This window comes from Anomaloglossus baeobatrachus, chromosome 2 (genome assembly GCF_048569485.1).
Source record: "Anomaloglossus baeobatrachus isolate aAnoBae1 chromosome 2, aAnoBae1.hap1, whole genome shotgun sequence".
Classification (NCBI taxonomy): domain Eukaryota; kingdom Metazoa; phylum Chordata; class Amphibia; order Anura; family Aromobatidae; genus Anomaloglossus; species Anomaloglossus baeobatrachus.
Genome location: NC_134354.1, coordinates 510,552,272 through 510,578,207, shown reverse-complemented (window position 1 = coordinate 510,578,207; position 25,936 = coordinate 510,552,272). Strand labels below are relative to the sequence as shown.

Here is a 25,936-nt window from a genome sequence, read left to right as displayed (position 1 = left end):
GGGCTCTGATCCATGGATTATCGATGTGACCAATGGACCTGGGTACTAAAATACGTTTTGCTCAATTCTACAATGCAGAATACCAGTTTGACCAGAAACCAAACAAAATCAAGAACAACCAATCAATTACCAGCCCTTCTGTAATGATGACATGTCCAAATCTTAACATGAATATTACCAGCCACATCCGCATATTTATAATAATACACATTTACGCAATTTACAAATCTTTAATTTATTACAAGAAAGTAGCACAATAAATTTACACTGGACAGGAGTCACAGAAGCAGTTAAAATGGAAATTAACAACATACAAGCAAAATAGACCTGCTTTTATAAAAAAACAAATGTTTACGGGGGTATTTGCTTGACCGTCCATGACGTACGATGGCCTCCCAATTCCTCGGGGGATTCCGATCTGCCGTAGCCAGTGTTCCTATTCATTTGCTTTTGTGCATAAATACAGAGCTGTTCCTCGTGTGATGGTGACTGCGGTGTGCTTGGTTGCCCTACAACCCCTGATACAAAAGGTCATATTTGGGAATGTTCTTTGGATCTATAGGACTTTGTACAATCAGCTTTCCACGCATTGCACCCCTGTAAATGACTTCAATGAGGTCAATGAAATCTTGCTTTGTCTTGAAACTTCCTATAAACTTGGTATGATCTGGTGACCTGGAAAACAAATTGTTACATTAAGACCTTTTGTCTGCGCAATAATCATATTCCAATATTACCTAAAGTGTATAACCCAGTATAAAATATGGATGAAGCTATAATAAAATATCCCATCAGCCAGGCTCACATCTCCATGATAGTGACAATATGCACCTATACGCCGCTCTGTGCAAACTCATGCTGGAACTTAGCGTTTCTTCCTGCTGAGACAGTCTTCAGATTTTTTAGTAAGGAAGGGATTTAAAAACCTACTTTGGCTATAGTCAGAAATCCATGTGACATCCGATTTTTTGCTAGACAGCACACTGACCAATAGAGTTTCAGTGATCCAGACAACTTGATTTTCAAAACAGATTAAGCGGTCTTTACACGCTACAATTTATTTAACGATGTGTCGGCGGGGTCAAGTCGTAAGTGACGCACATCCGGCATCATTAGTTACATTGTAGCGTGTGAAACCTCCGTGCGATTGAACGTTAAAACGATCGCATACACGTCGTTCAATTACTAAAAATTGAACGTCAGGTTGTTCAATGTTCCCAAGGCAGCACACATCGCAGTGTGTGACACCCCAGGAACGATGAACAGATCTTACCTGCGTCCTGCGGCTCCCGCCGGCTATGCAGAAGGAAGGAGGTGGGCGGGATGTTTACGTCCCGCTCATCTCTGCCCCTCCGCTTCTATTGGCCGGCTGCCGCGTGACGACGCTGAACGTCCCTCCCACTCCAGGAAGTGGATGTTTGCCGCCCACATCGAGGTCGTATGGACGGGTAAGTACGTGTGAAGGCAAATAATCGTTTGTGCGACATGGTCAACAAATTGAACGTGCCGCACATACGATGGGGGCGTGTCACATCGCATACGATATCGTATGCGAAATTGTAAGGTGTAAAGCAGCCTTTAGTCTCTCCTGTTAGTGAGACTCGGAGTGGGTCCTGTTGTCATCCCTTTTTCGGATGAAACTCTCATTAAAGTCTATGGAGATTTATGTAAAATGGATGGGGAACGGAAGACATGTTTTGTTCCTTAGTGTTACATCCATTTCTCACTGATCCATTCAGCACTGGAGTGGTGCTTTAAATGTCAGTACCCTGCCCCATTTTTATCTGTTTCCAGCGTCACTCCACTTGGTCTCTGGCAATTTTCGACCTGCTGGCAGCTCCAGTGTTTCATAGAGCGCTCTGGAGATCACAAATCAATGTAACTCTATGAGAGCCGCTTTCTGGCGGAAGCGGAGCAACATTGAAAAAGGATGGAGACGGTGGCATGTGAATGTAATACCATGGGTGATACATTTAAAGCGCCGCTAAAGCCCTGAAAAAAACCAAACACTGGAGTGTTGCTTTAAGGCTATGTACGCACGTTGCGTAATTTCATGCATTTACACTGCAACGTAAACGCATGCGTCCTGCGTCCCCAGCACAATCTATGTAGATTGTGCATGATCCATCCACACGTTATGTTTGACAGTGCAGCGATTTCCATGCTGAAATTTTGATCCAAATCGCTGCGCTCAAAAAAGCAACATGTCACTTATATGGTGCGCTTTGGATGCTGCTCCCACTCGGTCTATGGGAGAGGCAAAATATATCTTTGTACCGTGTAAAGAACTGAGAGTCCTCAGTAGTTGATACCTTTTAATGGCTAACTGAAAAGATGGTAATAATAGCAAGCTTTCAAGATTACTCAGGTCTCTTCATCAGGCATGGTACCATGCCTGATGAAGAGACCTGAGTAGTCTCGAAAGCTTGCTATTACCATCTTTTCAGTTGGCCATTAAAAGGTATCAACTAATGTGGACTCTCAGTTCTTTTAAACAAACTTTTTTTATGGGAGAGGCAGCATCCAGAGCGCATGAAATCGGCATCTATTCTGCAGACATACTGCAACCATTACGCAGTGTTTCTACAGCGATTTGAAGCGCACATGCACTGCCAAATCGCTGCAGATTTTTCAGCATGGACACTACGCAACATGCGCACATAGCCTAAGGAGCAAAAAGTCTGCCATGTGCAAAACCTCAACTCCAAGCCTGCAGCTCTGGCCACTTAAAACGCAGGTCTGGTCAATTGGCCAACATACTAAACCCAGCACAGTGTTGCCTAAAACAGCAGGGTGCGGGGTGGCGCAGCTACCAATCATGGGGAACCCCTAGTCTAATTGAAGTAATTAGTAAGTTATATAACTCATTTTCGTTGGGACGTGGGACTAACTGTAGAAATGAATGGCATGCCTTTAGTAGATCTTATAGAACAAATAGCATACAAATTTCACATCACCCGTAATCCACTTTCATATGTTGCCCATTGAAGAAAAAGACAGTAGATGGGATATAGCTGATATCAAAGTATTGGCGATAGACCGGCACTTTGTCCACATCCACAAGATGAATGGCAGCCATTTTACTTAAGTCATGTGATGTCTTTGCAAGCTGAAAAGACAGAAACACAGCCAAGATAACAACTGCCATATACTGGAAGTGTCCAAGATCAGCCTGAAAAACTGTCCAAACATAATGCATCAGTTTTCAAGAGATAACACACTCACAATATCATCCAGCTGCAAACAAACGGGATCATCATCTCTTCCGAACCGGAGAACCAAAACCAACTCAGCCGTCGTCTTTATCACATGATCTACTTCGGGTTTACAACTTAGTTTCGGGAGAAGAAAACTCATGATTTGCAGGGTTTGGCCTCAGAGTGTTTCTAAAAGACAGGAGGGCAGGAAACATTTAATAAATCGCTAATTCAGGTCTGTTATTCCATGCATAACCATCAAAAAAGACTGCTGGAACACCATGGTAAATGTGAACAGGGTGCTAGCCAAAAAATACACAATCTATATAAAATGAAGGCTGCACACCAAATTCAGAGTAATATGGACAAGCATAACCGCTTTATAATACATAAGGAATGAAAAAATACAACTAGCCATATGAAAAATTGAAAATGTGACATTGCATAACTGCTGAGGATTATTTGGAAAAAAGAGATATTTAGCCAATGTATTGATCAATTCATTACTGCCCCATACCAACTTCACGGTAATCTCTTATTTATGGGGTCCCTAACCAAATGCAACAACTAGAGGTACCCTAAACTCAAGATTAATAAAACTTAACTTGTAATCTTAACAAATTAACAAAGATCAATCTGAAATCAGTAGCAGGTAGAGCAATCAAACATGTACTAAATCACAAATCCAACCGCGGACCGGACACTATGAGTAAGTGAACAACTGTAAGAGTAAGCATACCTACATACATACTAATATATATATATATATATATATAGCCTTAGCCCCCTGATGAAGCCAGGCCCAGTGAAACATGTTGTTGAGGCTATTAGTTAGCTTTTATTAGGCAGGGTAGGGCAATATCACTCTGACAATTATTGTAGGACAGTTGTTCACTTACTCAGTGTCTGGTCCGCGGCTGGATACGTGATTTAGTATATGTTTGATTGCTCTACCTGCTACTGATTTTAGATTGATCTGTGTTAATTTGTTAGGATTAAAAGTTAAGTTTTATTAATCTTGAGTTTAGGGTACCTCTAGTTGCCCTTTGGGCATGTTGTGTTTGTATTTATGACCCTACGCAGATTATGGGTATGGATTGAGGTTTAGGTGTTTGCTTGGACAGGCAGTACTGGACTCAGGGGAGTAACTGCCCCATTTTTTTATTTCAGACCTCTGCAACCCTATAGAACAATAACATTTTAAAAGGGATAACCCCTTAAAAAAACGTGTCAGTTCTTTGGTCAGTTTTTTCTTTTAGCCAGAGAAAGGGCAAAATGAAGGAAGGACTTCAGAATTCTACTTCTCCTTTCGGCTGGATTCACTTCTTCCTTACATGAAAGGGAACTAATCACCAGGATTTTCATATAGAAGCTAAAGCCAGTGCTATACTGGCGCTATCAGGCTGATTTTATACATACCTGTAGTAGTCAGCTCGGATGTTTAGGCTTTCAAATCCAAAAAGTTTATTAAAAAAAAAAAATAAAAAAAATCGGCAGCTGTTTGAGTGACAGCTGCACTGGAGTAGATCATATATTCATAGTTATCCCCTCCCCCTGTTAGAATTAGCATAAGCATTATACAAACAACTCACTTTGTTGCAGGACCTGTGTGATGTCATACCCATGTGACCTGGTATCCAGCTTTGGCGGCTGCGGCTCCGCCCCTTCTGGTCACGTGGGTATGACCTCACACAGGTCCTGCAACAGACACAGTGAGTTGTTTGTATAATGCTTATGCTAATTCTAACAGGGGGAGGGGATAACTATGAATATATGATCTGCTCCAGTGCAACTGTCACTCAACAAGCTGATAATTTTATAAACTTCACTTTTTTGGATTTCAAAACCTAAACATCCGAGCTGACCACTACAGGTATGTATAGAATCAGCCTGATAGTGCCAGTATAGCACTGGCTTTAGCTTATATACGAAAATCCTGGTGATTGGTTCTCTTTAAGGGAAATCTGTCACCAGGTTTTTGCTCCAAATCTGACAGCAGCATAATGGAGAGACAGAGACTCTGATTTCAGCGATGTCACTTACTGAGCTGTTTGCTGTCATTTTGCTAAAATCAATGTTTTCACTGCTGCAGATCTAGCAGTTAGGATATGGACACATGTCAAGTAAAATCGGGTTCAGTCATCGCTCATTGTGTAGTGAGTGGCAGCTGTCACCGCATTAGAACCGGTTGTGTGTCATAGCTGGGTGCATGGTTACATCCACTACTTACTATACATTGAGCAGTGACTGAACCCGCACCTATGCCACCCCGATAGCTAGAAGCCAAACACTGCCAGGAGGAATAGTGTTAATTTCCTCCCAGCAGCGAGGCTCTAACTGTGCGTGCCAGGCAGGTACAGAATGCTATCAACCTGCAGACTAACCCCATATCTGCAGGCTAATACTGTTTTTCCACATGACAGGTTCCCTTTAAGAAGATGATGCTACCCCTTTATAACCTATAATGACATCTTGAGAAAAAAAAAAACAGTGTGCTTCGTACCCCCTCACAGTTATTCATATGCCTGCATACTGGCTATTTTCTGGCCAATATTACAGCTGTGATATGATCCAAACATACAGCTTCACAGGCATATAGATAGTTCACGTCACCAGAGCCACGTAGGAAGTGCAGTTGTTAGCTAGTTTCGCCGGTTTGATGGATGCGGCGCACGCCAGTACAGTATGATACAGTACAGTGGCAGCGACGCAACTTCCGGGTCCCATGCTCCGGTCACATGACAGCATGTGACCGGAGCTTGTTGCGCTGCCAGTGTACTGTATACACTGTACTGGCGTGCGCCGCATCCGTCAAACCGGCAAACAGCCGGATATGTGAAACTAGCCTTAAAGACATGAAATGACTGCCAGCTGAATTGAGATCCTCCACTTCACTATCATAGCATTTTCTTCCCTGTAAGCCCAACCTTTGTGACTGAAAGTGCTGTATAGGTTGGTGGAGACCCCGGGTGCTGTGTACCGGAGCGCCTTTTGATGTCGCCACATGGAATTGGATGAAGAATACTTCAGCTTCAAATTCGCTGATGCTAAGAAAAACACATATGAGCCAGAGAGAAGATCCAGTCTATATGGGCTTCTCCCATTCTGCTGGGCTCAAGCCATCTTTGCATGACATTACTGGCCATTTATCTGGATGGGTGTCATGTAATACTGCATTTTATAAGGAGCTATCTATTAAGATAAACACTTTCAAAATAAGACATCTTCTAGCATTTGGAGATCAAAAACAAGTTCTCAAGACAGCAGGACTTCAAACAAGTAAGCAAGATGCCCACACGAGCCATAGAGTTCTACCCATCCCATATGTGGTATATTGGCTGCAGATTCTGCTCACATTACCGTATGGAGTAGGTCAGGCCGAGTTCACACCAGCGTTTCATGTCCCATAAGTGACACAAAGTCCCTCACGGACCCAACTAACTAATATGGGGCTCATTTAGTTCTCATTTGTGGATCTGTCTATTTAACCCTCAGCTGGTGAGGTGGGGTTTGCAACACCCCAGGGACATTTTGTTCAGCTGGCATTCATTGGAAAATGCTGGTATGAATCATCAATGTATTACATTTTCTGATACTTGTGGGTGTCAAAAATTTGGTATATTCATGTGTAATCAATTATTCAAGAGAATGATTAAAACAAACGTGATCTTTGCATTTTCTGTAAAGATTAGAGATTTCTAAACACTGGGGTATAGGAAGCCCCACATCACCAGTTGCATGACAATAATCCCACCTCACCCGTTGAGGGTTAACCCCCCAAAAATTGCAACATGCTGTGATTTTTCTTCTAGCAAAAATAATGGAAGCTCATAATGGAGACTAATGTAAGTGTGAGCCAAGGCCAATGGGGGTTTACAAAACCCTATACAAGTGGTCTGGGGAAAAATATGTAGCATGTGGTGTCTCCAAGGGTTAAATCAGAAGCAGAATCCAAAAATCACACAAATTCCACAGCAGGTCACAAAGAAATCCGAAAGTGTGATGTACCAAGGTACAGGGGGACCTGCTGCTATCACTGTGTGCATCTGCTGGACCACGGTATATACACACCAGCGCCGTATACAGCAGCACCCCAGAGTCTGTAGTGGGGGACACACTAATCAGATATATTTTTATATATAAAATACATTATATATATATATATATATATATATATATATCTCTATCTATCTATATATCTATCTCTATATATATATATATATATATTATACACATATATCTGTATGTATGTATACATGTAATCTGTATGACACTGTATCTGTACACACACGCATATGAATACCCTGTAGATGTATGGTCATATATAGGCGTACAGGGCCTACTATACTCAGTAGCAGTCGGTGCTCCCGCCTCTCCAAAGCTGACATGCAAGCAAGGGATGGCGCCATTATTACCTCGTCACGGCGCATGCTCAGTATGCAGCAGGCTGAGCTGTGGTGTCCGTCACTTGGGGAAGGAGTAGAGAGTTGCACCGGAAGAGGAAGTGAGTGTGTCCTGGTCCTGCGCGGCGGGCATGTGTGGAGCAGTAGGTACTTGTGTGTGTGTGGAGAGCTGTACGTGCCCTCAGGGGTCCGGCGCCCTGCTCTGGGGCATATGCTGTCTGTCACTGCTGCCCTTCCTATTGCCCCCTGCCCTGGTGACCTAGGCAGGCATCAGCTGGGCGCAGCAGCATTGTGTAGTCACCAGGTAATCCCTTTCCTCCTAGGTGACGTTCACATATGAGGGAAAACCCCTATGTGAAATCCGCATCATTGGATTTTCCAGGCTCGAGAAATGACCAATCCTTGAAATGTGTAACGCTGCACTGCAGATTATACGTGTGCCATTCCACAGGTACAATCCACAGCAATTCCATCCTGAGTGGATTTCCTCCATCAGCTGCACTATAGCCTGCCCATTACAAGGGTGATGGTGGACATGGCTCCACGTGTGCTAGTGGCCGTCCTCCCAGCAGTGATGCTGGACCAGTGTGATGGCCTGTGACCCGGCTCCTGTCCTATAGTCCTGCATGCACACCCTTTCATCAGGTGAGGTGAAACACTTGGGATAGGTCATCAGTATCAGATCGGTGGGGTCAGACACCTGTCACCGGATCCAGCCAAATGCTAACCGTGTGCAGAACCCCGCAGCTCTGTGAATCAGCCCCTCTTCTATTGAATGGGATCTCATCTGCAGTATATAGGAGCAGTCACTAAACAAGGTGACAAAGCGGTATTCTGGTGCACACTGCTGAGGGGTGTCTGACACCTACCCTTCTGATGCGGATAACCTATCCTTGAGATACGTTATCAGCATCAATGAAGTGACCAATCCCTTAAAGGGAACCAATCACCAGGATTTTCGTATATAAGCTAAAGCCAGTGCTATACTGACACTATCAGGCTGATTCTATACATACCTGTAGTGGTCAGCTCGGATGTTTAGGTTTTGAAATCCAAAAAAGTAAAGTTTATAAAATTAGCTGCTTGTTGAGTGACCTCAGCAAAGGAGCAATCATATATTCATAGTTATCCCCTCCCCCTGTTAGAATTAGCATAAGTATTATACAAACCACTCACTGTGTCTCTTGCAAGGACCTGTGTGATGTCATACCCATGTGACCAGAAGGGGCGGGGCCTCAACCAACAAAGCTGGGTACCAGGTCACATGGGTATGACCTCACACAGGTCCTTCCTAGTGAAAAGTTAAATTGATTGTATACTTATGCTAATTCTAACGGGGACAGGATAACTGAATATATTATCTGATCCTCAGCTGCTGTCACTCAAGAAGTTGCTCATTTTATAAACTATTCTTTTTTGGATTTCAAAACCTATACATCCGAGCTGGCCACTACAGGTATGTATAGAATCAGCCTGATAGTGCCAGTATAGCACTGGCTTTAGGTTATATACAAAAATCCTGGTGATTGGTTCCCTTTAAAGACATTTTCCACTACTGGACAATCCCCTGAATCAATTCAGGGTGCTGTAGAAATTATAAACAGTGTATACTCACCCCCCACACAGGTGCAATCTAGTAATGTTGGCACTGCTGTTTCTGGCAGATGATGTAACATTGTTGGATGATGTGTAGAAATGAGCGAACCCTAACTGTAAAGTTTGGGGTTCGTACCGAACATGGATTTTACAAAAAGTCAGTGTCTTAGTTCGGAAGCACATCTACCATTCACAGCAGATGATGGCACACCTGACCTTGCTCCACCTGATAATACAGATCTACCATTCACAGCAGATGATGGCACACCTGACCTTGCTCCACCTGATAATACAGATCTACCATTCACAGCAGATGATGGCACACCTGACCTTGCTCCACCTGATAACACAGATCTACCATTCACAGCAGATGATGGCACACCTGACCTTGCTCCACCTGATAACACAGATCTACCATTCACAGCAGATGATGGCACACCTGACCTTGCTCCACCTGATAACACAGATCTACCATTCACAGCAGATGATGGCACACCTGACCTTGCTCCACCTGATAACACAGATCTACCATTCACAGCAGATGATGGCACACCTGACCTTGCTCCACCTGATAATACAGATCTACCATTCACAGCAGATGATGGCACACTGACCTTGCCCCACCTCATAACACAGATCTACCATTCACAGCAGATGATGGCACACTGACCTTGCCCCACCTCATAACACAGATCTACCATTCACAGCAGATGATGGCACACTGACCTTGCAATTTTGTAATGAATTTCCCACACCCTGTTGCGCGCCAGCTAGATCTATTTTGGTGGAGCTGCCGAAAACTGATGTGCAAAGTTGCAACATTTTTTGTGTAACCTCGTCCTGTGCAGAACAATTGGACCATATGAAGGTGTTTTATGACAGAAAGTACAAAATGTCTAACACTTGAAATGATACGGTAAAAAAATATTGCGTGTTTCCTTGATTATATTGAGAAGCTTCTGCAAAATTGCTCTCCAAGCAAAGTGCATCTTATTGTAACATCTGGCTGCAGCATTTTTAGCCAAAATATTGCAAGCAAAATCACTAAGAAATTAAGATATTTTTTCCTCCACAACACTGTGGCCCTGATTGCTCCGAATTCCCACGTAAATTGCTTTGAAAAGTCTCAAAATGTTGTCTCAAAATGTCATGTAAACTTGACATTTTCACTCCAGTTTCTCACAGCTGTGCCAAAATGCGCAGAATAGGGTTGTGATGTCAGATCTCATGCAATTCATTATGTGGTTATCCGACTGCCAGAAATCTTGCTCCTGTCAAAGACTGGTGCACAACACTCATCAGACGCTCCTGATTTATTAAGAGGCGTGCACCCTTTCACAAATCATGTGTATATATTCCCCTGACAAAATCGCCAGTCTTGATGAATTGAGGCCTGTATGATTAGAGTACATTGAGTACAGGATGCGTAATTTTAGCTAGGTGGGACTTGTGTAGCAGCAGAATCATGCAATGACGTCTGTATTTAGCCGTATCCATATTTGAAGAGCTACAAAAATAGAAGCTAAACACTATAAAATTCCATTATTCTGGCACCTAGTAGTCTTCAAATACCACAAAAATCCAGAAAAAAGGGAATTAGCACATAATGGATCTCTTGCCAGAGGTCATTTGGGTTGGTCATTGATGAAGGAACTCTTGGGCCTTATTGTATTAGGATAGACATATGAGTTTCTCTTTATGCATTATTTTAATATAATTTTCTGTTATTCTTGCAGTCTTTCACAAAGCCTGGAAATGGGTTTCATGAACGCATTCCTACGCACCTTTAGGTGTTCTACGGTCCACGTTCTAATAAGGGAAGGGATCAATAGACAGTTCCCCTCAAGAATTTCTCACCAGCTCATGCAATGCAGAATGTTGATGCTGACCCACTGCATAAGAAACCAAGAGAAGCCCAGTGCTCCCGAAAAGATAGATCTGGACACTTGGAAAAATATTTTGAAAAGTGCTGCACCAAAAACTGAAAGTGAAGAAAGTGAGCAAGAGACTGAAGAGGAGTCCACCATTGAAAGTATGCAGAAGCTTGTTGAGATGTGGAGACTGGCTGGAAAAGCTGTACCTGACTCCATTAGCACAGAAGAGCTACAGGCCCTTCTGGAGCTTCCCACAAAGTCATCCAGAAAAAAATACTTGAAACAACTCCACTTTAAAGAGCTAAACAAGAAAAACAAGCAAAAAAAGAAATTGGAAAAAGAGCAGGCAAAGAGCGATGTTGAGATTAACATTGAGAAGCCAAGTACCTACTTGTTAAAGCTCAGGAATTGGTCAGAGGATCGCTTTGAGGCATGGCGTTGTGCCCAAGCTATGATATTTGGGCAACCATTGGTATTTGATATGGCTTATGAACGGTACATGTCTCAGAGGGAAATGGAGAACACAGTGAGTCAACTTCAGATGTGTGAGGGCTTGAACAAAAGGTCCATGGAACCCTTTCATCTCCATTTTTGTAACTTACAGCCCAATGGCTCGTACCGTAAAGAGTTAGTGAAACGTTATGACGGTGCCTTTGAAAACCTCATGATAACTTCAACTGAAAAATCTCACGTTGACATCTTCCCCAAGGATCGACTGATTTACCTCACCGCTGACTCCCCAAATGTGATGAAGACATTTGACCATGACAAAATTTATATTATTGGGGCATTTGTTGACAAAAGTCAAAAGACTGGAGTGTCTTTAGGAAATGCCAAGCGGCTACAGATAGCCACAGCCCGGCTACCGATAGATAGCTTCCTGAAATGGAGCAGTGGCGGCAAAAATCTCACACTTAACAATGTGATTGAAATCCTGATGACTGTTAGGGACACTGGTGACTGGAAGAATGCATTGTCCTCTGTCCCAACAAGAAAACACGATGGATATAGGGAAAGTTCTAGATCTTCTCAGAAACTCGTGACAAAAAATGCTAAAACTTATGAGTTACTGAAACGGAAAGGTACAAACTATCAAAAAGAGACCAAAACTCATTCTGCCCAAGAGTTGCAAAAAAACTGGTGGCAAGAGAGTGATTAAAGCCATATGTATATATCTTCAATACAGTAAATCGTATATTTTTTACATTTTTCACTTTTGTTAATTTCCTTTGTTGTGTAGGCTCACACATGGTGATCTAAATATATTGGGATAGCCCTAATTGCGTAATAACCTTAAACTAGTCACCATAGTGTTATATCTTTCATATTCTCTGCTATTACAATGTCTAATGGGTGTTCCCATCACCCATGACCAAGGCAGTGTAAATGCCTATACCCTTAAGGCCCCGTCACACGCAGAGATAAATCTTTGGCAGATCTGTGGTTGCAGTGAAATCATGGACATATTGTTCCATTTGTACACAGCCACAAACCTGGCACTGATTGTCCACAATTTCACTGCAACCGCAGATTTATCTCTGTGTGTGACAGGGCCTTTAGTGTCTGACATTAGAATTCTTATTGAAAACTATCGGGTCGACATGACAGAGACTTTTAGCATCCACAACAAATTATGCATGTTCTATATGTAGACTTTATTTTGGGGTTTACTGCATATTTCACCCCTTTGACATTAAAAGGGTATTCCTATCTTATACATGTATGGAATATGCTATAAATATATGCGTCTCCTACTTACAGAACCCACTACTATCTTGAGAATAGGGTTTGCCGCGTGCTGCTTTCAGTGAAGATGTGGTCAGATTTCTCATACAAATGAACGGTAACTTTCCACCTTTTTTCGGACTCTTCTGAAGCCAGAGTTAATAATCAAAGAAGAGGACAGAGACGGATTGCAAACAAGACCCCAGCGCTGTTGCTCCTGTGATCCTTGCTGATCCTGACCGGTCAAAGTCTTGGCCAACAGCGGTCTGACCGATCATATGCTAGTCATAAAAATGGCCCTGCCGAGGTCATTGGTTACAGCTGTCATGCATGATCAATTTGAGAATTCTACAGGTTAATTAAAGGGGCTTTCTGCCTCAAATTTATTATATATTACACAGTGCCTTCAAAAAGTATTCATACCCTGTGAAATGTTCCACTTTTTTCATGTTACACCCTGAAGCAAATTTTATTTTATTGGGATTTTATGTGATATACCAACATAAGTAGCAAGTATTTGTAAAGTGATAAGGAAATATACATGTTCTTCAAATTATTTTAATATAAATATGCAAATTGTAATGTGCATTTGTATTCAACCCCCTGAATCCTTTGTAGGACCACCTTTTACTGCAATTACTGCTGCAAGTCTTCTGGGGTATGGCTCTACCAGCTTTGCTCATCTAGAAGTTGACATTTTTACTGATTCTTCTTTTCAAAATAGCTTTAGCTCAGAGAGATTGGATGGAGGCTTCTGTGAACAGCAATTTAACACTTATCACAGATTCTCAATGGGATTTAGGTCTGGACTTAGACTGAGCCACTCAGCACATGAATATTCTATCTAAACCAGTCTATTATGGTTCTGGCAGTACATTTTGGGTTGTTGTCTTGCTGGAAGGTGAACCTACACCCCACACGCCAGTGTGAATTCTTTTGCAGCCTCTAATCGGTTTTCCTCCAGGATTGTCCATCCATCTTCCCATCACCTCTGGCCGGCTTCCCTGTCACTGCTGAAGAAATATGTGATATACAGTATGTTTTACACCACAAATGGTGCTTTTCGTTTAGACCAAAAAGTTTTACTTTGGTCTCATCTTCCCAGAGCACCTTCTTCCACATATTGGCTTTTTGTAAACTACAAACAGGTGTTCTTTACAACACTTTTCAAAATGGCTTTCTTCTTGCTGCTCTTCCATGAAAGATTTGTGGCGTATACAAGTAAGTCTGGGGACACACTGGCATACAGCATCCGATGTGAGAGCGTCAGATGCGATATGTTACTGACACTCGGCTCAAACTCTGCTGTGAGCGTGAACAGAGCGTCATTATACTGTGCTCCAATTCTCTCGGATGCAAGAATGGGATCACCGATGCAGATGGGAGGTAGAGATTAATTTCTTCATCTTCTCAATTGCCTGCCTCAGCGTATATCGGATTGCAATCAGATATCGTCAGTATAGTCTGATGGTTCACAGGCACCCATGGGTATGCATACGCTGACATAATCTGAGATTGTCATGCATGAGCTGACATAATCTGCCAATTTTTTTTTTTTTCTCAGACTGATTACAGCTGAGGAAAATTTTGTAAATCTGACCTGCATCAATGAATAAATAATATTGAGCCAAATACAATCCTATTTTTTTTAATCTGATTGTACCCGTATGATTTACACGCTCGTGTTACGCCGGCCTAAGGCTTTGTGCGCACTAGAGCTTTTTACCCGCGGATTTACCCGCGGATTTGCCGCGGAAATTTCTTGAGAAATGTCTGCAATCTTTGCAGACATTTCCCAGCAAATTCTATGGTAAAAAAAAAAAGCTGTGCGCACTGGTGCGGATTTTTCTCAAGAAATTTCCTTGAGAAGAATTTCTCGAGAAACTTTCTTGAGAAAATGAACATGTCCATTATTTCCGCAGGTAACCTGCGGATTTCGGCAGTACAGCCTGCAAAAATCCGCAGGGAACCACCCGCGGGCAAATCGCGGCAATTCCGCAGCTAATCCGCGGCAAATCCGCATGCGGATTTGGTGCGGATTTTTTCCGGAGGTCCGGAAATCTTTCACTCCCAGACGTTTCTCAAGAAATTTTCTTGAGAAACTTCACATTTCTAGTGCGCACATAGCCTAAGAGTTCTGTGGGCAATTTTCCCACCTGAGCTGTGGATCTCTGTAGCTCCTCCAGAGTGACCTCTTGGCTACTTCTGTAGTGCTCTCCTTGATTGGGATGTCAGTTTAGGTGGACGGTAGACGGCCATGTCTTGGTACGTTTGTAGTTGTATTTTTGTATGATGAAGTCAACAGTGCTTTTTGTTATTTAGGGGTATCAGACTACAGGGAGCTGAATATAAATACAAGTCACTATTTTCAGATTTATATTTTTAAAATATTTAGAAAACCAAGTATTTCTTTTACTATTGACAATGCTTGCGCCTTAGTGTTGATATGTCACATAAAATCCCAAGAAAACACATTTAACCCCTTAATGACGGTGAGCCGTACTGGTACGTTCTAAGTCATGTCCGGTTAATCACCGCCTGTTGCTGCGGTGAGCCTGCTGCAATCCCCACACATGTCTGCTGATTTGAACAGCAGACGTGTGCTGCGCAGGTGGATCCATGATCCACCCGCGCCTATTAGCCCCTTAGATTGCACTGTCAAAATGTGACAGCACGATTTAAATCCCCGCCGCGGTAAACACGCACTAACCCACCACTATTGGAAGTCATGTGACGTGATCACGTGGAGCTGATGGTAGCACAGGGTCATGTGCTGACTCCTGTAGCTATCATGGCACACTTCCTGTAACAGCCGGCCGAGTACTGCCTGTTACAAGAGACTAGTATTTCTGGTGATCTCAGCTGTGTAGTTGTGATCACCAGAAATGAATGAGCGATCAGACTGCTGATCCTTATAGTCCCCTAGGGGGCTAGTAAAATAAATAAAAGTTCAAATCATCCTACTTTCGCCCATTGAAATTTAAAGGGTTAACCTCTACATGACATTTAACGTACCGGGTATGTCATGACAGTCAGTGCCATTCTGACCAAGGACGTTCCCAGTACGTCATGGTGATCGCGGGGGTTCCCGCGCTGTACCCCTGCCATAGTCACCGCATCTCCGGCTGATCTTGTGGCTGGGACCCCGCACTCACTGTCAGGAGAGGTGCCCACGCTGCTACTGGCAGTTTAACCCCTTAACTGCTGTGATCAATATGATCGCAACATTCAGGAGGCAGGGAGAGGAATTGCTTAACATCCCCTGGCGATCGGGCACTTGTAATCTTATTACAGGCACACGATCACTGCCATGGCAACCCTGGGTCATCACCATGATGATGCTGGGTCACCCAGCTACGAATCGCTTCACAGCTCACGATGGATGCACGTTCTGTGAAGCGAAGTAACGATCGCGGGGATTCCTGCACTCTACACATGAGATCGTAGCCGGGTCTCCGGCTTATCTTGTAGCAGAGACCCAGCTGTCACTGCCAGGAGTGGTGCCCACGCTGCTTCCAGCAGTTTAACCCCCTAAATGCTGCGATCAATGCAATCGCTGCATTCAGGATGCAGGGAGAGGAATTGGTTCCCTTTCCCTGGCGATCGGGCCCCTGCGATTACAGGGACCCGATCACTGCCATGGTAACCCTGGGTCATCACCATGACGACTCAGGCTTACTGAACTACGGAGAGCCTCAGACACCATGCAGCCTGCATGATGTGTAAGGCGAAGTGGCAGAACTGCTGCAGCCCTGACACTTATAATTCCCTACAGTAATAAAGCTCTGCAGGGAATTATATCAGTGATCAGATCACTGACAGTGTCCCAGAAAGGGACTAACTAAAAAAGTAAAAATAAGTTAAGAATTAATAAAAAATTGGGGAAAATAAACAAAAAATAAATATTCCAATAAATATGTACATATATGTAAAAAAAATAAGAATGAAACAAAAAACTGCACATATTTGGTATTGCCGCGTCCGTAACATCCTGAGCTATAAAATTGTCCCACTAGTTAACCCCTTCAGTAAACACAGTAAAAAAAAATGTAGCAAAACTGTCTTTTCATAACACACGTGCCCAAAAAAAAGGGGAATAAAACGTGATCAAAAAGTCACATGTAAAAAAACATTGTATATCTGAAAACGTCATCTTGTGCCGCAAAAAATAAGCTGCCATAGAGCTGCTTCAGAGAAAAAATAGAAAACTGTGGCTTTCAGAATACAGCAATGCAAAAACTATTTTTTTCTTATAAAATAGTTTTTTGGGTGTAAAAACAGCAAAACATAAAAAAAACTATATAAATGAGGTATCCCTGTAATCGTGCCGACCTAAAGAAAAAAACTTTTATCGCTTTTAAGGAACAGTAAACGACGTAACAAAAAACAGTTCCTGAATTTCTGTTTCTTCTTGATTCTGCCTCACAAAAAGTGTAATATAAAACTATAAAAAAAGTGGCCCAAAATGATACCAATAAAAACACCAATTTATCACACAAAAAACAAGCCCTGACATTACTGTCAGCAGAAAACTATAAAAACTTTAGTCTTCAAAATCCAGTGATGCAAAAAAATTTTATATTGTAAAAAAAAGCAATTTTTAGTGTGATAGTCGCCAAACCTAAAAAAAATCGATATAAATATGGTATCACTGTAATTGTACTAACTTGAGGAATTAAGCCGCCCAATCACCTATACCGCAAGGTGAACGGCGTAAAAAATATAAATAAAAGCCAATTCTTCAATCGCTATTGAGTTGTTCATTCTGCCTTGCAATACGGCATGGCTCATATTTATCCTGTGAAAATTGTAAATCTGGGGTTAAAATAACATTTTAGTGCTAAAAATTTAATTATTTTTTTTTCTTTACGGCCCAACAGTATAACATTTTGTGACACACCTGTGGTGTCAATATACTCACTAAACCTTTGGATGAATTCATTGAGTTTGTAACATGGGGTCACTTCTGGGGGGTTTCTCTTCTGACACCTCAGGGGCTCTGCCAATGTGATCTGATCTGATATGGTGCTCCTTCCCTTCTTCACTTTGCACTGTGCCTCAAAAGTAGTTTTCGAGCACATATGAGGCATCGGTGTACTCAGAAGAAATTGCACAATACATTTTATGCTGCACGATTGCCTGATACCCTTGTAATAATAAAAAAAATAAAATAGCTACCTGGTTGAAGCAACAAGTTTGTGGTTTAAAAAAAAAACAAAATATTTTTATGGCTCAATGTTATAAACTTCTGTGAAACCCCTACGGGCTTGAAGGTGCTCACCAAACATCTAAATAAATTCCTTAATGGGTCTAGTTTCCAAAATGGGGTCACTTGTGGGGGAGTGACACTGTTTAGACACCTCAGGGGGTCTTCAAACGCGACATAGTGTCTGGTAATGATTTCAGCTAATTTTGTTTTAAAAAATTCAAATGACGTTCCTTCCTTTCTGAGCCCTGCCGTGCGTCCAAACAGATTTCTATCACATATGAGGTATCTGTGTACTCAGGGCAAATTGAACTTTACATTGTATGGTACATTTTTCCCCTGATACCCTTGTGAAAAAAAAGCTACCTGGTTGAAGTAACAATTTCATGGTAATATATATAATTATTATTGTTAATTTTTTTTATTTTTTTTTTTCACGGCTTGGCTCAATTTTGTAAACTTCTGTGAAGGTCCTGGGGGTTCAAGGTGCTCACCAAACATCTAGATAAATTCCTTTAGGGGTCTAGTTTCAAAAATGGGGTCTCTTGTGGGAGAACTACACTGTTTAGACACCTCAGGGGGGTCTCCAAATGCGACATGGCCTCCGCTAATAATTCCAGCTAATTTTGCTTTCAAAAATTCGAATGGCGCTCCTTCCCCTCCGAGCCCTGCTGTGCGCCCAAACAATTGATTTCTACCACATATGAGGTATCTGCGTACTCGGAAATTGTACAATAACTTTTATGGTGCATTGTTTTCCTGATACCCTTGTGAAAATGCAAAATTTTATGGCTAAAGTAACATTTTGTGAACAAAAAAAGTGTGAAGCATCTAGCACCTAAAGGGTTAATAAACTTCTTAGATTTGGTTTTGAGTAGTGTGAGGGGTGCAGTTTTAAGAATGGTGTCACTTTTGGGTATTTTCTGTCACTTACGCCTCTCAAAGTCACTAAATGTGATGTGGTTCTTAAAAAACAAAATGGTTTTGTAAATTTTGTTGGAAAAAATAGAAATTGCTGATAAACTTTGAACGCTTCTAACTTCCTAACCAAAAAAAAAAAATTGTTTCGAAAATTGCGTTGTGTAAAGTTACAGTAGACAAGTGGGAAATGTTATTTATTAACTATTTTATGTGACATATCTCTCGGATTTATGGGCATAAAAATTCAAAGTTTGAAAATTGTGACATTTTCGAAATTTTTACAAAAAAAATCCGCCAAAAATATCGTTCTAAATTTACCACTATCATGAAGTACAATATGTCACGGCATTCAGAAATGCCTGATCTATCAAAATATAAAATCAATTAATCTAATCGGTAAACGGTGTAGTGGTAAAAAAATTCCAAACGCCAAAATCACTTTTTGGTCGCCGCAAATTTTGCACAAAATGTAATAACAGGCGATCAAAATGTAGCATCTCCCCAAAATGGTACCATTAAAAACATCAGCTAGAGACGCAAAAAATAAGCCAAGAAAAAGACTGATGGCACATCCTATCTTTCTAATGTGAGCAGGTGCAACTGAATATGAAACAGCAACAAAAGGAGACAGCTGCACACTGCAGTGCTAAGATATGTGCAGCAATGAATATGGGAATATAGACATGCATTACTGCTATGAAAAACCATGGCCAAAAAAAATCTGCGCAAAGTGTGCTAAGTGCAGTGGAACCTTGGTTAACGAGAACAATCCGTTCTGGGAGTGTGCTTGGTAACCAAGTTACTCGTTCAGCAAAGCAAGATTTCCCATAGGAAATCATTGCAATGCTGACAATTCATTCCACAACTTGTTAAATGTCCCATCCTGGTCCCCTATTGTCATTCTACACATGCACAAACACGTACAAACTCATACAAACACACACATATTATGCTCACCTTACCTCCTGTTCCATCGCCGGTCTCCTGGGACTTGCTGTTCTCTAGTAGGGGCTGTGTATCGGGTTACCATAACGATGAGGGAGGAACTTCCACTGCCAGAGCGCTGACGTCAAACGCAGGAGCCGCTTGCCTCTGCCTCTGCTACATGCCCGCTGACAGCAGACACAGACAGAGCCGGGTGATGAGAATGAACTCTGATGAACTTCACCTGGCTTCATTGTCAACCCGCGGCTCTGTCTCTGTGTGCTTTCATGAACTTAGATGAACCTCCGAGGTCAGTGCCAGGACACAGGAGTTCGCAGCAGTGATGTCAGAGCTTCACCCGATTTCACTGACATCGCACGGCTCTGTCTGTGTGTCGTGTCCTGATTAGCGGTCACCCGTGAAGGACTCACCGGTGACCGCAAATCCCCTGAGTGACTGAAGTGAGCAGCGTAATCAGCGGTGCCGTCACTCAGGTGACCCACGTCCACAGCTGTAGTCCTCCACCTGAGAGCGGTGGCCGCGAGTAACCTGAGTGACGTCATCACCGAACGCGCGGCTCACTTCAGTTGTTGCGTGGAGCTGACAGAGAGTGGTCGTGGGCTGTGGCCGCTCGCTGTAAGCTTCATGTAGCAGAGCTGAAAGCGTCGTGGGACCTCATGTGGATTACGTGGGACCTGGAAGGGTATTTTGGGATTAATAAAGTGGTGAACAATTGTGTTTTTTTTGTCTTTCATTCCAAATAAAGGATTTTTCGTTGTGTGTGTTTTATTTTCATTAACTTACAGGTTAATCATGGAAGGTATCACGGGGAGACGCCTGCCATGATTAACCTAGGACTTAGTGGCAGCTATGGGCTGCTGCCATTAACTCCTTATTACCCCGTTTGCCACCACACCAGGGCAATTCGGGATGAGCCGGGTAGAGTCCTGGGACTGTCGCATCTAATGGATGCGGCAATTCTGGGCAGCTGATGGCTGATATTGTTAGCCTGGGGGCTCCCCATCCTGAGAATGGCAGCCTTCAGCCGTGTGGCTTTACCCTGGCTGGTATCCAAATTGGGGGGACCGCAAGGTTTTGGGGGTTTTTTTAAATTTTTTTTTTTACTGCACGATATAGACCTGCCCACCGGCGGCTGTGATTGGTTGCAGTGAGCTGTCACTCCGCGTGGAGGCGTGTCTGACTGCAACCAATCATAGGCACCGGTGGGTGGGGGAAGCAGTGAATACGTGATGGAATAATGAGCGGCCAGCATTTTCAAAAGAGAAGCCGCCACAGTGTGAACGCTGTGCAGCGCCGCGCCGGTGATCGTGAATCGGTGAGTATGAGAGAGGGGGTGGGAGAGACCGAAAGACCTGCGTTTGTTATGTCAAAAAAACGTGGATCGCCACAAAAATGTAGTGCAAACGCACTGCTTAGTATTTTGGTAGCGTTTTTCTACAATTCATTGATTTCAATGGGTGTAGAACGCTGCCAAAACGCTCAAAAGAATTGACATGCTGCATTTTTAAATGCAGAGATTTTGACAATCAAAACGCGGCGTTTAAAAAAGCATTGTGCGCACGGATTTTGCATGATTCTCATAGACTTTGCTGGGGAAGCAGAACGCAGGCATTTTGACAATGTGACGCTGCAGCTTAAAACGCTGCAGAAACGCAAAAAAAAAACGCAACATGCGCATGAGCCCTAATTCCCAGTTTTGCTAGAAACCTCCACCGTTATCTTCGGCCCCTCATTATCTTGCTGCTTTCCAGCTCTTCGGTGAACAAACTGCCGTATGTTACAAATAAACATATTAAAGGTTGACTCGTCCGTCAAAAGCACTTGCTACCATCTTTCAGTAGATTACATTTCAAATGTTGATGACACACACTAAATAAATGAGTGTAAAGCTGAAAAATGTCTGCATCTGACATGTAAGAATCAATTCTCTGCTTTCATTCATAAACTTTTAGTGCAAAAAAACTACAGGTGAAATGTTATTGGCTGCCACAGTAGTTAGATCGCTCATGTCTTATGATTAACCTACCGCTATGGTGCACGTAATTCATGCTTATGTAAAGGGAGTCTGTCACCCCCAAAGTGTAAATTAGGCTGCATAAACATCTATATAGGGGGCACAGTCCCTATAATAATAATACGTTTTATTTCTATAGCGCCAACATATTCCGCAGTGCTTTACAATTAAGAGGAGACATGTACAGACAATATGAGACAATACAAAATAGCAAAATTAAGATACCAGGAGGAGTGAGGGCCCTGCTCATAAGCTTACAGTCTATGAGGCAGAAAAGTCCAATTATATTTAATATGCAACTGACATCTCTTCAGTGCATCCTTGGTGTGGCCCTGGTCTTACTGCACAATTACGTCCCTCTATTTGCACAGTAAGCCAAGTCCCTCACCTTGTCTGACAGCACTTAAGGTACCGTCACACTAAGCGACGCTCCAGCGATCCCACCAGCAACCTGACCTGGCAGGGATCGCTGGAGCGTCGCTACACGGGTTGCTGGTGAGCTGTCACACAGGCAGATCTCACCAGCAACCAGTGACCAGCCCTCAGCCAGCAGCGAAGCGTGGCAGCTATGCTGCGCTTGGTAACTAAGGTAAATATCGGGTAACCAACACGATATTTACCTTGGTTACCAGCACACACCGCTTAGCGCTGGCTCCCTGCACTCCTTGGCAGAGTACACATCGGGTTAATTACCCGATGTGTAGTCTGGCTATGTGTGCAGAGAGCAGGGAGCCAGCACTGACAGTGAGAGCGGCGGACGCTGGTAACGAAGGTAAATATCGGGTAACCAAGGTAAGGGCTTCTTGGTTACCCGATATTTACATTGGTTACCAGCGTCCGCAGAAGCCGGCTCCTGCTGCCTGCACATTCAGTTGTTGCTGTCTCGCTGTCACACACAGCAATGTGTGCTTCACAGCGGGAGAGCAGCAACTAAAAAATGGTCCAGGACATTCAGCAACAACCAGCGACCTCACAGCAGGGGCCAGGTTGTTGCTGGATGTCACACACAGCAACATCACTAGCAACATCGCTGCTACGTCACAAAAGTCGTGCCTCAGCAGCGATGTTGCTAGCGATGTTGCTTAGTGAGACGTGGGCTTTAGAATGGACAGTTCCTAAAATCAACCCTGACACTGGCTGTGCCCAGCCGTGTGCTCATAGTGTGGGTGCACATGGTGGCGATGACATGCTCCGGTTCTTGCCTGTCTGGAAGTCGAGCGAGTGATCAGCTCCACCTAGCAGGAGAGGACATTGAAGACTTGTGACGTGTGGCTGATGACAGGTAGGATCCATATTGTGTGCACGCCCGTACAGATACTGAGCGCCGCCGGTGACATACAATGTCAGTACACACGTGTGCAAATGGGGATTGAATTTAGACTTCACTCTTACTAAGCATGTGCTGTCAATCAAGATGAGGGGCCAGGCTTCCTATACAAATCAGAAGGAGTAAGGCCCCCTTCATACGTCTGTGTCTCCGGTACGTGCTAGGTCCGTGCCCGTATGTACCGGAGACACGGGCACATGTATACCCATTAAAATCAATGGGTATATGTGCACGCACGTGTTCTGCCAGTGGCCCGTGCCTCCGTGTGGAGCAGACGTGTGTCGTGTGCGCCACACGGATGCATGTCCGTGTTTCTCCGGCAGCACGGGCCCGCACACGTACGACACGGATGTAGTGTGGATGCGGGTGCACGTGACACGCGCCGGAGAAACGTGGCATTGTAAAAATTTAAAAAAACACAAACTCACCTCCACCAGCCGCGGCTGTCACCTGCATCCGTCCCCCAGTGAATTTGAACAATGCATCTTCTTCACTGGGGGCCGGAAGCAGCGTCAGCAGGGCGTGGCCTGTGCCGGACGCTGTCAGTCAGCATGATAGACAGCTCCGGAAGAATCAGGTAAGGCGGGACTATCCGTTCTCCGTGTGTTATTACGTATAACACATGGAGAACAGACGTAGTGCCATAAACACAGCACACGGAGGGGAACACGCACCCTTGACACGTCCGTGAAAATCACGCACGTGTTTCACGGACGTGTGAAGGGGGCCTAACTGTGTACCAAGAGACAGGCCACGCCAAGGTGCTCTCAAGCGCCTTCATCAACATTATTTTTGCTTTAATTATTGTATCTTCTATAACTGTTATGTTTGTATATGAAACTGAATTGTAAAGCGCTGCAGAATATGGTGGCGCTATAGAAACAAAGATTATTACTATTATATAGAAAATAAAAATAGATTTTTCTGCAGATATAACAATAAATTGTATATGCCTCGGTATGATTCTTTGGGAATGACAGACTCCATTTAAAGGGGATGTCCACTACTGGTACAATACCTTCTCATTCCACAATTCATCCAATTAAAATAAAAAGGCCCATACCTCAAGCGGTGGCGGTGCTCACGTAAGGTTGTGACATCACTCGAGCCCTGCACCCAATCACCACCCGCTTCCCGCTCCTTATCTTGGGTCCCATGTGTTGATGACTTGTGCCGCCCCCACGCCAGCAGACGGGCTGCTCAGATCCGGATCCGCAGTGGCTCGAGGGGTTTCTGGACCCAGGGGTCACGCGGACACTCAAATAAAAGGGGACGTATATGTACGGGGATTGCTGTAGATACTTCGTGACGCCACCCGCGGTGTGTGGTAATATGGAGTACCACCGCTGCTGTTGGGAAGCACCCGGGGGCGATGGAGTGGCAGCTGGTTGTTTAACCCCTCCATGGGTAGGGGTGGATGCCCCGAGGCTCAATATCCAGGACACGGGGAATGATGTAGGCCAGAGGTGGTGCGCCGGGCCAGACCGGGGATGTTGGTGTACTCACTGTTGAATAATTGCACACTAGTCTGTTGGTAAACCAAGGTGTCAGTGGCCGGCTGCCACGTCCGGGTGTACATGGGTCCCACACCCGGCTGGTGTACCAATGTCCCTTACTCCGGCACGCTGTAATTTTCCTCACTTCTGGACAACTCTGTATGGAATGGGGAAGTCCGCTCCCGGTATGTTCTGGTTGGGAGATGCACCTGCAAAAACTGACCCCTGGGCGTTTGCGGATACCCTATCCCCTGCGGTGGGCTGCCGTTTTGCTCTATCTGGGCTAACACTTCTGGAGCAATGTTTGGAACCTTACTCCTGGCCTGGTGAATTAGAGAAGGGGCTTGCAACAGTCTATTAACTAGAGTCCAGGTACCCCGCCTGTGCACGGTTTCCGGACCGGATCTCCACTGTCGGTACCGGCGGGCTCCACCTGCCCCGGTCAGCTTTGGATTTCCCGCGACCGGACTCCCATCGCCTTTGGACACTGTCCACTACTTGCCACCTAGCCAGAAGACCAGGGCCACTACCCTGGCTACCCTCCACTAGGCACAGCCTTGACCTCCAACTTTCAACTTCAAATTTAAACTAACTGGTTCCCGCCCCGGATTCTCAAGACCCCTAGGTGGGCGCTCCCAATCCGCCTGGTCGTGCCCATTGGTGTGCTTCCTACCATGAGGGGGGGTAGCTAGGATTTTGTGGCAGATGGTACCTGGTGTGGGATGGTGTTATGTTGGGTGAATTATTCTTCTGTGACCACCTGGCGGCGCCAGGGCATCACATTCTCACTTCCTGTTAATTGCTCCTGTGTCAGGAAGGGGATAGCTGGCGGTGATTGGGCGCAGGCCTGGTGTGATGTCACAACCTTACGTGAGCACCGCCACCGCCTCCACCAGAGGTATAAGCCTCTTTATAGTAATTGGGGGTAATGTGAAATGAGAAGGCGTTGTAGTAGTCACAACCTTATGCGAGCACAGACAGCTCTGGGGTTGTTCTAGTAGTGGACAACCCCTTTAAATAAAAATCTAAAAAGCACTACCTTACATTTTCCTGTGTGCTCCTCTGTGTTTTATAATAAAGCTTTTTGAACTTAGCATTAAGCAGGCGACTGCGGTTTATTATTTGTGTGCGTTCCTGCGTGTGTACAATAAAGCTTTGTGAAGTAGAAAAAAAAAAAGGCTGAACACTACCATAGACACGCACTCAGACTGTCTATACTGCGCTGCCTTCTC

General features: G+C 43.9%; 2 protein-coding genes across 7 annotated transcripts; one reads left to right on the top strand and one right to left on the bottom strand.

The window, feature by feature from the left end:
* Nucleotides 1-244: 244 nt before the first annotated feature.
* TXNL4B (thioredoxin like 4B) lies at nucleotides 245-7,704 on the bottom strand. Of its 4 annotated transcripts, none has more exons than XM_075336523.1 (4): nucleotides 7,613-7,704; nucleotides 3,226-3,386; nucleotides 2,958-3,109; nucleotides 245-675 (listed from the first exon to the last, which is right to left on the bottom strand). In XM_075336523.1, the coding sequence occupies exons 2-4, from the start codon at nucleotides 3,355-3,357 to the stop codon at nucleotides 510-512; spliced, it is 450 nt and encodes a 149-aa protein (XP_075192638.1). In that variant the 5' UTR covers nucleotides 3,358-3,386; nucleotides 7,613-7,704; the 3' UTR covers nucleotides 245-509. The 4 variants fall into 4 exon arrangements, with proteins under 4 accessions (XP_075192638.1, XP_075192639.1, XP_075192641.1 ...); XM_075336524.1 differs by having other exon boundaries at nucleotides 7,532-7,618; XM_075336526.1 differs by lacking the exon at nucleotides 7,613-7,704 and adding an exon at nucleotides 7,541-7,581.
* Nucleotides 7,676-18,473, top strand: TRMT10C (tRNA methyltransferase 10C, mitochondrial RNase P subunit). 3 transcript variants are annotated; one of them, XM_075336520.1, is made up of 2 exons: nucleotides 7,676-7,747; nucleotides 10,933-18,473. In XM_075336520.1, the coding sequence occupies exon 2, from the start codon at nucleotides 10,952-10,954 to the stop codon at nucleotides 12,227-12,229; it is 1,278 nt and encodes a 425-aa protein (XP_075192635.1). In that variant the 5' UTR covers nucleotides 7,676-7,747; nucleotides 10,933-10,951; the 3' UTR covers nucleotides 12,230-18,473. The 3 variants fall into 3 exon arrangements, with proteins under 3 accessions (XP_075192635.1, XP_075192636.1, XP_075192637.1); XM_075336521.1 differs by having other exon boundaries at nucleotides 7,690-7,743; XM_075336522.1 differs by lacking the exon at nucleotides 7,676-7,747 and adding an exon at nucleotides 7,761-7,904.
* Nucleotides 18,474-25,936: the final 7,463 nt, after the last annotated feature.

What these genes read in the sequence shown, in the direction of transcription:
- TXNL4B (XM_075336523.1), bottom strand. Translation starts at nt 3,357, where the DNA reads ATGAGTTTTCTTCTCCCGAAACTAAGTTGTAAACCCGAAGTAGATCAT. An exon ending in GTTTGCAGCTGGATGATATT is followed by an intron (nt 3,110 to 3,225) that starts GTGAGTGTGTTA and finishes CTGTCTTTTCAG; the next exon opens with CTTGCAAAGACATCACATGA. An exon ending in CATATGAAAGTGGATTACGG is followed by an intron (nt 676 to 2,957) that starts GTGATGTGAAAT and finishes TTTGTTTTCCAG; the next exon opens with GTCACCAGATCATACCAAGT.
- TRMT10C (XM_075336520.1), top strand. Translation starts at nt 10,952, where the DNA reads ATGGGTTTCATGAACGCATTCCTACGCACCTTTAGGTGTTCTACGGTC.